Raw genomic sequence first — 12911 nt, forward strand, 5'->3', positions numbered from 1 at the left:
ATATAATAGGAAGGAGAATGAGAGGAAGACGGATGAGGTCTGGGATTTCATTGAAATCGGGAACCCTCAAGTGAGGAAGGTCACTCTACCAATGTGGGTCAGCCCCTTCTCTGCAACATAAATCATGACAGAGTTGTCTTAAGCAATATTCCTCAAACTGTGCTATAAGGAATATCCCAAGCTGTTTGTCCTTAAAGAAGTCTTATATGGTTTGTTAATAGGCATTACAAATAATTTTAGGGAGCTCTACCAAAATTTTGTTTAAACTGAAGGGTTCTATCATTGTGAAAAAGTTTGAGACCTGCTGGCCTGGAGCTTTGAGAGGTTGTGACTTACCCAGATTTCAGAATTGAACCCAGGTCTTCCTAGCTTGGGCCATATCTTCTGCTCCAAGCTGCTTCTTCTTTGAAGCATGACATCTACAAATATGGTAGAATGCAATGGGTCAGAGCTTGAGGAAAACTATTTTAGGATTTTGGCATCACAGGTGACATTACTAGGAATAGAGATATTTTTTTTAAACTACCTGAAGGAAAAGTTTAAAAAAATTTTTTTCTGATTTTCCAAAAATATCTAGCATTTGTCTAGAGATCTTTGACATCTCAGTTAAATTTTATTATGTTCTCTTTTCCATTTTTTCACTCCCCTCAAAGTCTTCAGTTGGCCTTTACTCAAAACGTACCCTCTCAATAGTACCTCCTGACCTGCAGCCACTTAGACAATCTTATCTTGGGAGACGGCGGCTGTGAGAGCCCACTGGCTGGGCACCAGCCACTACTCAAAACCATCATGTTGTTGCATTGCTGGAAAACATCTGAGGAGCGCCAGATTCAGACTGGCTTTGATCCAGCACATCTTACCAAAGGGTGCTGTCAGAGGCCTCGGGAAACTGTGAATTTCCTCGGGGAGTGGAGAGGTGAAGAGAATGGTGGAAGGGAGCATTTCAGTTTAGAGGAAGGTGAGGGAGTTACTGCCGTTTGGGTCACAGAGCATGGAAGAACAGAGAATGCTAGTTAAGCTGATTGAGTCAAGTCAGTAAGTGTGAAGGCTCCCTGTAGAAGAGTCTTGGCAGGTCTTTACTTTCTGACAGAATTGACTCCTCACAGATGCTCCCAAAGTAAAGTTAAAGATGGGACAATATGTGGGTATCTAACCTATATTTACCCCCACCGAACACCAAAGAAACACAAAGAGCAGTCCACACTAGATTATTGTGGAGAGGTCCCAAATGAGATTGCCCAAGTAAGCAGTAACATTTGTCAAGGAGCTAGAAAATAATAGCTAACATTTACATAGCACTTACTATGTGCCAGGCACTGTGCTAAGTAAGAGCTTTACAATTATCACTCATTTAATCCACACAACAATGCCAGGAGGTGGGTGCTATTATCATCCCCATTTTACCTTTGAGGAAACTGAGGCAAACAAAGGTTAGTGACTTGCCCAGGGTCACACAGCTGGTAAGTGTCTGAGGTCAGATTCATTACAGAATTGGAAGGCACCTCAGGCGTCATCCAGTCCAACCCCATCTCCTCAATGCTTTTACCTAGGCTGTTCCACTTGCCTGGTATACATTCCTCATCTCCCCATTTCAGAATCCTTCAGTACCCTTTCAAGGCTCACTTCAAATGCGACAGGAAGTCTTCTCTAATTCCCCTCATTTGCTAGTGCCATGCCCTGGCAGACTAATTAAAAATTGTTGTTTGTTTTTTTTTTACTTCTGTGTGCACACATTTCCTCTGAGGACCTGGACACTTGTTTTTTTTTCTTCATATCCCCCAGTTCATAGCATAATTGTCTGACGAATAGTAGGTGCTTAATAAAAGTTTGCAGAATGATTAATTGAACTGCTAACCAAAGCAAGAATCCCACCTACAACATCCTTGACAAGTGGCCATCCAGCCTCCACCTGAAGGCTCCTAGTCACAAGGAACTTGGGATCCCACAGATAGCCCTGTTCCATCTTTCTACAATTGCAGTCACTACCAGCCTCTTTCTTACACTGCACCCAAAACCTACCTTCCTTTACGTTCCCCAACTTGGTCCTAGTTCTTCCCTCCCAAGGCCAAGATAAACAATCAAATGCCTCTTCTACAGGAGGGATGAAGTGAATGAGCCATCTCTGATGGGAGACTCCCGGAGGGGATGGGTGGGCACGGAGGTTTTCTACCAAGGCCTTTTAAAGTCATCTGCAGATCAGTGCTCCTGTGTCATGGCCAGCTTTCTTCAGTCTGAGCAAGTCCTTGAGAAGCATTTTGATTGGCTCTCCTCTGGGATACAGAGAAAGGAAAAGCTCATATAGAGTACTCTAATAGAAAGTACTTTGCTACTTTATTCATATAGTTTCTTTTTTTCAAGGTGCCAGGTGACTGGGAGAGGGCGTCCCTCCGTCAGGCAAGTCAAGCAAGTCCGGACTTTAAGCCAAGTCCTCAGAATGGTGCTTCATTCCCCTCTGCTGGAGGCTATGGTCAGGGGTCTCTGATAGCTGATGAAGAATCACAGGAGTTTGATGATCTGATTTTTGCTCTAAAAACAGGTAAGGTTTGTGTTATCTGGCCTCTCTTCTAGAATCTATATCCATTTCCACAGTGAAAGATCAGTTTTGGTCACCTCTACCACTGCTTTGTTTCCACTAGAAAATCTAAATCTTAGAAACAAATATTAAGGACTTAAAACATAACTTATGGGTTTCTCTATTTACAAGAGCATGATACAATATAACTCTACTCTAATCTCCCAGTAAACCTATAATATTACAGAGCTGAGATGTATATAAGACCCATAGCAGCCTCTGCCTCTGCCTCTGCCTCTCTCTCTCTCTGTCTCTCTCTCTCTCTCTGTCTCTGTCTCTGTCTCTGTCTCTGTCTCTCTCTCTCTCTCTCTCTCTCTCTCTCTCTCTCTCTCTCTCTCTCTCTCTCTCTCTCTCTCTCTCATCTGTTTCCTGAAGGGTCCCATCTAAGGGGGTTTTATAAAGTTTTATAAAGAGTTAGTAGGTTTCCCATGGCTTTTGCTCTCCCACAGGCATTTCATTCCAACCCACACAAAAGGTGCAAATTTCCCTGTAATAATATGACGTCAGTTCCTCAAAATTTAAACCTGGTGATACTCAGCTGTGACCTGGCTAATCTTATTTACTGTGAGTAAATGAGGAAGTAATCGGGGTTACCACTGATGTCCCCATTTAGGATTGCATTCAGCAGCAAGAGGTAGCTAGGTAAAAATTCTAGTACAAATGTTACATGCTCTTAATTGAATAGAATAACCAGCCTTATGTTTGGTAATAACAAACACTGCTGACTGATCTTCCAGGGTATGGATTAATAAAACAAATTATAATATAGTAAATTTTTTAAAGTATGATAAAACGTGGTAAAACTTTCATGAGATAAAAGGGTCACCTTCCCTTTAGTAAACAAAAGACAGCAAAAAATAGACACATAGATAGATAGACCAGAGAGATAATTGATAGATGCTCCCAATTATAAACATTGCCTCAGAATTCGATTGTTGTCCTATATTATATAATTGTACTTTCTGGATTATTTTGTTTCCAAGAATGACTGGAATTGATGTAGAGAAGTTAATGAACCCCAATAATTTATTTGAGAGTGAGGAATTTCCCATTTTAGACTAAGTTGGCATCTTATGTAATAGTATGTATTACAATCAACTGTATTTATCTCATTCTGCTACCAGATTATAAAGGCAGACCCTACATCTTAACTAAGTTTTGAATCTTCTCCATTGTCTAACATTGTGTTTTGTGTACAATAGTTTTTTTTAAACAAAGTGAGCATTTATTAAGCACTTACTAAATGCAAAATCCTGGATATACAAAAACAAGCAAGCAAGATAAGTCTCTGTTCAAGGAGTTCACCTTCTAATGAGAGAAGCCAGCATATAGAGAAAGTGGGAGGAGAATGAAGGGGTGGCAGGGACAGGTGCCCGTGGGAGGGTGAGCTGCTGGCACGGTGATAGAGAAGGCCAGAGAGTGGGTTTTGCAGGGAGTGAGGGGAGTATGGCTGGGATGCCTCGTGAAATGGTAGTCTGGACTCAGCAATCAGGAGAGTAGACCTTAGGGCAGAGTTACCTCCAAGATGAGAAGAAGGTAGAAAAGTTCTAAGAGTGAGTTAAGTAAAGGTTTGAGAGAAAAAAGAAAATTTAAAATGAAATGGGAAGGAAGGGATCAGGAACTTATATCTTAGATATATTTTTAAAACTTTGAAGTAATTTTTAGAAAACAAAATTGAAATCATGCAATTTCATTTTCATATCCTATAAATAAAAAAAATAAAGTGTTGGGTAGTTATCTAATACATTTCTAGAACAGACCTCTGTTTCACTTCAGTTAGAGAGCTATGTTTTCACTAGGACATCTGTTTTGAGAAATGAAAATTTTTTGACATATTTTTTTTCTTTTAGTCTACTCAATAGCAAATAACCAGTTTGACTTATTTTCTGCACTTACAGCACCTGATTCATACCTCATTTTATGAGCCTCTAAAACTTAATTATAGGTTTTGGGTAGGACAGAATCCTCTCTAAATCATAGCTTATAAGCCCCCACCAGTGGGTTTGCTTGAACTAGTTGGCCAAGAGACACACAGTTCAAAGGAAAGGCATTAAATTAAATAGTATAGGAACAACACCCCTCCACTGTTGGAGGTATGCCAGCTCCCCTATGGGTATCACATCTCTGCTCTCCCTGATAAGCCTTTCTGCCCTTCATTATTCTCCCTCAATTGTTGGTCATTGGTACCAACACCAGACTGGTCTTAAGGCTACACAACTTCTCTTGGAATTGTGTCTCCAAAGCTCCCTACCAGATATTATTGGTTGTCTGTCTTTTTTGCACATGGGTTTCAACCATCCCTATAACAGGAGCTTAAAAACTATGGCCCTAGAGTCAGTCCAGCCCACCATCTCTTTTGTATGGCCTTCCAAGTTAAGAATGGTTTTTGAAACATAGGTCATAATCTTTTCACCCCTGCTCTAGAGCATGAGTGCTTAAGTAAGCCTCTCCCCAGCAGGTAAGGACTTAACCTTTACAACTTTAAGTAAACTTGGTAATTTCACTAGAGGCCCATCATAAAATGATGGCCTGGGTTAGGAATTCCACAGTTGGGTGAGCAGTCATCATTGTGAAATTATTTCCAGGATAGGAAGGATGCTGGTAAAGAGACAGAGAAATTCCAAGCTCATAAGAATTCAAACTCTTTATAGGGTAACATTTGATACCCTAGCCCCCACTGCCTAAAAGCCAAATAGATTACATTTATCCCTTCCCTCAGGATTTTTCAGCACCCATTAGGTAAATTGGGGGGGGACACCTAGATTCTCTGCCAATGGCCCCAGCCCCCACCAAGAGTATTCCCTCAGTTGTAGAGGTGGTCCCCTGCAACTCAGTTCCTTTTAACTGCTGATAGTTGGATTTGCTTCTATTTTTTTTTTTGGAGGGGGGAAGGTAGGGCAATTGGGGTTAAGTGACTTGCCCAAGGTCATATAGCTAGTTAAGTGTTAAATGTCTGAGGCAGAATTTGAACTCAGGTACTCCTGACTCCAAGGCCCTTGTTCTATTCACTGAGCCACCTAGCTGCCCCCAATGAGCTTTCATTTTTTAAAAAATTTACTTCAAAAGGCATAATAAAAAATACATAAATGCCTTACCAACACGTGGAAGTTAACTCCCCTCCCCCTTATACCGCCTCAGTCTCTAGGAAGGAGAAGAGGACTAGGCTTATAACTTGGCTCAGTTCCTATAGCTCACAGTCCAAGGTCCAAGTCCAACTGGCCCCTCCCCCCGCCATGATCAAGCCCCTGGAATCCTAAGCTTGTTGGGGCTTCCTCATCAGTCTGACTCTAATACCCCTCTTGGAATCCTGGCTCCAGAATCACCATGGCCCAAACTCCCACTGGTGGGGATCACCACTGGTACTTGAAATGGAGAAGTACAAATTACAAAGAACAGAAACAAATGTCTCCCACGTCTGTTTCTTGAAGCCAGAATAAAAGAAAAGAAGGGAAATTATCCCCTTTCCCAGTTCAGTTCATGGCATCCATGGTGTGGGTAAACTGTGATCTTCACCCTCTGGCCACAGCAAGAAACAGTGCACGGGAAAGAGACGGACTGTCCCCAGTCTGGCCAACTTTAAAGATTCAGCCTTTCTGACTATGCTTCCAATGAAAGGAGGCTACCCCTCCTCATGTGATAGAGGACACAAAGGGTCTCCATGTCAAGGCGATCTGGGCATTCCAGGACTAGCCCTATTACACCAGTAATCTCTTTCAGTCCCCTACAGCACCTCAGCTAGTGTCTTTAGCTAAGGGCCACCTGCCACTCTGTCTGCCATCCATTGAAGGTGTTATGATTGGCAAGCCTCTCTCTAGCAGGTAAGGCCTACCACTTTTTCAGCTAATGACTCATTCCCACTCACTAAAGGTGCTCATGGGAGGTAGCAGATACCAAAGCTAAAACTGTATCTGCTCTTTAAAGTCCTCTTTCCACTGACAGCCTCAGTTCAACTCTTTTCTGATATATAATGGATCTAAGCTCCATTCATTTTTTGTTTGTTTTGTTTTTAATCCCTTTTCCTGGACGGGACAAATGCTCCCAGTATTTTATTTCCTTTAATGAAAAAGCTGGTGAGTGAGCCTGTGACAGAAAAACTACTTTAAATCTCCTCCTGTCATGCTCCTGTCTTATACAAATCAAAAGTGTGAGACTAGGTGGAAAAGACAGAAAAGTCTAGTGACCTTGTACTTCTCCCCCTAGCAACAATCACAGGTTGATCTCTCTCTCCCTCTCCCTGTCCCTCTCCCTCTCCCTCTCCCTCCCCCCCCCTCTCTCTCTCCATGCTGAATTGTTTACTAAACAAAGTCTCAATCATCTTTGAAATGCCAGGCTTTTAAACAACCAAAAATTTCCATTTCAACTTAAAACTGTGGTAATGTTCCTTCTAAAGTATATCCATTGCATGTATAGTAATGATCACAGTAAGATTTTGTGATTTTGTATCATAGTATGCTCAGCAATAAATTTCAGAGGTTTATGAGGGGGCAGGGTTTGTCATCTGAAGTAGAAATTCTGGTTTACATAGTAAAGATTGCTATAAAAGCCCCAGAAATCCTTATAGCTTTAGTCAGTGCAAATAATTAATCAAAGAATTATTCTAAGAGAAACTGCTAGGACCAGTTGACCATTGATTCATGATAAAATGTTGTTTAGCTTTTGCTATCGTAATAATGTTGCTTTACATAGTTTATTGTAGCTACATCTTCTTTTATGAGTTTCATAATACATCAAAGGATTAGCCTTTTGTTGGAACAGGATTATTAATCTCTAATTAGTAGCAGTTAATGGCATTAATTACCTAATAATACCCTCTTGCCTTGTTTAGATAATTTGTTTTTATTTATAATTGCTTTTGAAATTCTCCTCATGGTAAACTATTTCTCAGGCCTGATCTTCTAGACTGATATTCCAAATATAGCCACTGTGTTCATTAATTTCATTCAGAGACTGATTTAAATCAATATTCTAACATATTTGCCTTGGGTTTAATTCAAGGGTTGAGGAGATGATCAGAATGGAAAGGAAAAGTCTCATATGAAGCAAATTATTCATATTTCAGATTTCTAAGCATGTATGTAGCATACTAGGTAATGATATAATAACAATTATAGCTATGATTTCTCTAGTACTTTATGGATTGCAAAATGCTTTACAAATATCATCTTATTTTCATCCTCACTCAGGAGGTAGGCGCTGTTATTATCCCTATTTTACAGATAAGGAGACTGATCAGGTGTCCACTTGTAAATGTTTAACAACTAGACTTCTCTCCCCACCCCTAAAGTGCACATGACACATTTTTAAAGAATTCTGCATTAACACCTTCTTAAACTTGGATAATCACCAAAACAATTAAGTTGAACTTTGATTTATAGTATTTACTGATGTCTAAAGTGTAAATGCTCACCCTGAAAATTTAACAGTCAGCTCAGTGTCTAAGTCAGGATTTGAATTCAGATCTTCCCTACTTCGTTTAGGAATACAGTGTCCATCCAGTGCTCTGTCTCCTATACCACCTAGATGGTGCAGTGGGTAATTATTTCCATTCACTATTCCACCTCTTTATTGAGATGGAAGGATATACTTATCCTTTCAACACAAATTCATCTTGCACAATTGTTGCTTATGCCAAGATATATTCAAATTAATAAATATCAATTGAATAAGCTAATCCTTGTCATTAAAAATAACACCAGGAAATTGTGGGGGAGGAAGATGGGTCTGAAACTGTGATTTCATTGGTGTGAACATTCCCCAGCATGGAAACTTCTTCCGCTCACGGAGCCTAGATGGTTCAATGGATACAACACTGGAGCTAGAGTCAAGAAGTCCTGAAATCAAATCCTGCCCTAGACATTTATTGGTTGTGTAACTCTGGGAACGTCACTTAATCTCTGCCTCAGTTTACTCATCTATAAAATGAAGATAATAATAGCACCTACCTTCTGGAGTTGTTGTAGAAAAAAGATGGAATAATATTCATAAAGTACTTTGCAAATCGTAAAGTGCTATATAAATGCTAGTTATCATCATCATCATCATTGATTAGTAATTTATTTACAATTTGGGGACACTGAGATATTAATTGATTTGCCCAGTCCAGTGTGTGGCAGTAGCAGTATACAACCTGAATATAAGTCCAGCCCTCTCCACCATGCTTCACTGCCTCTCCAGGAAGACAAGTGAAATATTTAATTGCTATACCCATTTTGTATATGGTTCATGCACTGCATCCTCACACACATTTTTAAAAAAGCAAAAAGGGGCAGCCAGGCAGCACAGTAAGAGCGCCAGCCCCAGAGTCGGGAGACCTGGGATCGAATCCGGACTCAGACACTTAGCACCTATCCAGAAACACCCAGCCATGTAACCTTGAACAAGTTACTTAACCCCAATTGCTTAGGGGTGGCCAGGTGGCGCAGTGAGTAAGAGCACTGGCCCCAGAGTTGGGATGACCTGGGATCGAATCCGGACTCTGATACTTAGCACCACACCCAGAAATAACTGGCCATGTAACCTTGAGCAAGTTACTTAACCCCAATTGCTTTAAAAAAAAATTAAAATAAAATAAAAATAAAAAAGCAAAAAGATCATGTCTTTCATATGTCTTATACATGACTATCTTATCCATGATTTTGAGAATAGGAATAATCTCTCTAACGTTACAGTTTATAACCTTACTGTGTTCTACTAGAAGGTTTCATTCATTGCTATAACTAAAATAATATGCCATTTGCCTAGTAATAAAATTAGAACTCTTAATTCAGCTGGCCTTTAGATGATGACACTTAGTTGATCACTGGTCAGGGCCTTCAAACCTTCTTAACTTAATAGAACCTGTTGGGACTTGAGCTCCACTGGTCCTTGAAAGCCTCAAAACCATGCAGAATTACAGAGTATTAATAATGAAGTATGCTACCCACCTCCTGACATAGAGGTCATGGACTCAGGATGCAGGGTGTGACATATTTCTATACATGACCACTCTGAGAACTTGTCTTGTTTGTTCATATGTGTTACCAAGGTTGTGCTTTGTATTTGGGGGTAAGGGTTGGCAGGAGAGGGAGACAAGGCATAGCATTCCCGCACAATTAGACAAGAACAGAGGGAAGGACAGAATGAATCATGGATTATCAGGGGCTTGACAAACAGAACAGCTTTGACAAGTAGGACATGAATAATTTAATATATTTTTAAAACAAAAATAAGCCTTGTATAACAGAGATTTGCAGTTTCATGTACAAAATCTTCCTGTCCTAGAATGTATATAGAAATGCTCATTTTATTTTGTGTTTGTTAAATTCAGAATTTTTTACAGTTAAGAAAAAAGCCGATCTCCTCCAGATTATGATCAATCATTCAATCAAAAAATATATACTAAAATACATAATGTTTTTTATATATATAGTGACTATTATGAGACTTCCTGCCAAGATCACAGACTGAGCAAAGACTAGCAGCCCAACTCCTACACACCTGCTCTAGCAAAATAACTAAAAATTACACCACACCCAATAACATTTGAGAAATCCAATGGTGGATTACCAGTGACGAGTCTGGGTATGGTATCACTCAGACTAGGACAGCCGAGGTCCATGGCCTGCAAGGTTCCATGCATTCTATCCTGAGATGCTATAGAGGGTACTGAAGATACAGCACTCTGAATGTTAAAAAGAAAAGAAAAGAAAAACCTTTGTAACACATATGTACAAACAAGACAATCCAGAGGGGCGTGGCCCCTAGAATTGGAAATCAAAGTGGGAACATAGATGACCCAAAACCAAATAAGGCTGACCATTCCACCCAAAATCACATCAGGAGGGGCAGCCAGGTGGCACAGTTAGTAAGAGCTCCAGCCCCAGAGTCAGGAGGACCAGGGATCAGTTCCAGCCTCAGATCGTTAACACCCACACAAAATAACTGGCCGTGTAACCTTGAGCAAGTTACGTAACCCCAATTGCTTAAAAAAAAAAAAATTACATCAGGTAACAGAGCCTAGCCCTGGCACAAACTCCACAAAGCTCTGAGGTTAGAGAGATGAATAATCACAAAAAATATATATACCACTATAAAGAATTATAACAGATCCAGACATGTCAGAAATTCAAGGGGGAAGCTAGGTGGTACAGTGAATAGAGCACTGGCCCTGGAGGAAGGAGGATCTGAGTTCAAATTCGGCCTCAGACACTTGATACACCCAGTAGCTGTGTGACCTTGGGCAAGTCACTTAACCCCAATTGCCTTGCCTTCCCCCCTCCAAAAATAATTCAGTCTAGGAAAAAGCAATTCCATGACAATTGCAAACAGAGACTCAAGGAAAGAAATGTATTTTTCATAAAGTCTACAAGAGAAATGAAGCAAGAGATAATGAAATAAAAGGTCTTGAAGAAAGAATTAGAAAGAGAATAAGCAGCTTAGAATTTTATTGAAGTACTGGGCTCTCAGGAGGTTAGAATAGATCAAACAGAAATCAATGATGATTCCATGAGATAGCAAAGAAAAACATTAGAAAAAATCAAAATATTACTCATTATCAAAAAAAAATGACCTGGAAAACAGCTCACGTATTAACCTCAGAATCATTGGACTCTCAGAAAACCATGATTTTTTAAAAGTCTGGAAATTACATTGAATAATATATTTTTTAAAACTGTCCAAATCTGTCAGAACTAGATAGAGGACAAAGGGAAAATAGAAACGATTCACAGATTACTTCTTTAAAAAAAAAAGCATAACATTAAAAGGAAAACTACAAAGATGTCATAGCCCAAATCCAGAGCTTCCATGTTATATATAAATACTGTAATGAGTCAGTCAATTAGCATTTATTAAATATTTACCATATCCAGGTACTGTCCTAAGCACCAGGGAAATACATACAAGCAAAAAGACAGTCCTTCTCTCAAGGAGTTTACATTTTTAAAATAAGAGAAGACAACAGGTAAAGGAAAACTGAAAAGCTGGAGACAGGGTGAAGGGGATAGAGCCATAGTGACTAAGTCCAGAGAATGGGAGGGTGGCTATTCTAGGACTTCTCTCCAAAACTGAGGTTCTGGAATGAACACATCCATGTGAGATGTGGCATCATCCATGGGAGAAGGGATCTATAGGAATAGAGTAAGGAAGGAGATGAGGTATGGTGGTGTAATCCAGATAACTGAATATAAAAAGTTCAAATACCAAAGAACCACAAGGATCACACAAGAGCCAGTATCTTCTGCTATACACAAGAGTAAATATTGAAATACAATATTCCAAAAAACAAAAGATGTAGGCTTACACTCACAAATAACTTACTGCGAAAGGCTGAGGACAACCCTACAAAGGAAAAAGAAAAATAGATTTTTATTGGAAGACAAAACTTGCAAGCGTCTCTGATTAAAAACCAGCTCTGATTAGAAACTTTGAAATGCAGACACTAGAGTTGAGAGAAACCTAGAAAGGTAAATTTATTTGAGCAATCAGCAGGGACTGTATGATGATAAAGTGCTAACATTCTAATAGAGGAAGAAGAAACACATGTCCCTTCAGAAGGAAGTACAGAGCAGTTTTTAAAATTACAGGGTGAATCTATCATATACTTTACATATTATACACAAGATTTCATATAAAATCTTTCTGTGCTCTACTCTGCATATGGAAATGCTTGTTTTTTTAATGTGTGTTAAATTCAGAATAAATAAAAAATTCCTATTGTGGCCATGTACTGTCTTAGGCCCTAAGGAAAAAAAAACAGAAGGAAGGAATGATGATGAGGCAATAGAGTTGGCTTTGGTAGAGAATATATTCTGTGGTATGATTCCAGTAACATCTCTTAAGCCAGATCTTTCTTTCCAAGTTTAAATTTCTCACTTGTTAGATTTTAAGATACTGGTGAAGACCATGTCCTCATAAATGGTAGGAGCTTAAGAAATATTTGTTGAGTAAATGAAACAGGTTAGCCCTTTTGGAAGTTGTGCTGACACTTACTGATGGCCCAGGTTCTTTCTCATGACCATATCACCCAACAAGATGACCTCATTTGTCCTCATTTGCCGTCATGTCTTGGCATGTTTGGCAGTAAACATGGTGAAATTCTAATCATGTTTAACAGTCATTGTCACACTGGTTTTGACGGTACATTGTATTTCCAGCATAACAATTGCTACCAGTACAATGTTTAATGATAGATAAGAGATAGTGTGTGCTGATGCTCCTTGAATCTCTAACCTCACTATTTGGTGGTGGTGGTTGTTGGGCAGAGTTAGGGGGCAGGAGTTCCTCCTAGCAAATGCAGGTCTGGTGTCACTGGTGTTCCGCTTTTAGGATAACCACACTTCTCCTTGTTTACCAAGATCCC

At 39.6% G+C, this 12911-nt stretch overlaps 1 protein-coding gene across 1 annotated transcript in view; it reads left to right on the plus strand.

Annotated features, from left to right (window-relative positions):
- ADGRV1 (adhesion G protein-coupled receptor V1) overlaps window positions 1-12911 on the plus strand; it is a 718949-nt gene that overhangs the window by 693682 nt on the left and 12356 nt on the right. The window contains exon 88 of the mRNA XM_069085086.1: window positions 2359-2536. Coding sequence (XP_068941187.1) covers window positions 2359-2536 — 178 coding nt within the window. The remainder of the gene's footprint in view (window positions 1-2358; window positions 2537-12911) is intronic.

This window comes from Petaurus breviceps, unplaced genomic scaffold (assembly GCF_028583685.1).
Source record: "Petaurus breviceps papuanus isolate PSGF00001 unplaced genomic scaffold, PetGlider_PUasm1.0 175, whole genome shotgun sequence".
Taxonomy (NCBI): domain Eukaryota; kingdom Metazoa; phylum Chordata; class Mammalia; order Diprotodontia; family Petauridae; genus Petaurus; species Petaurus breviceps.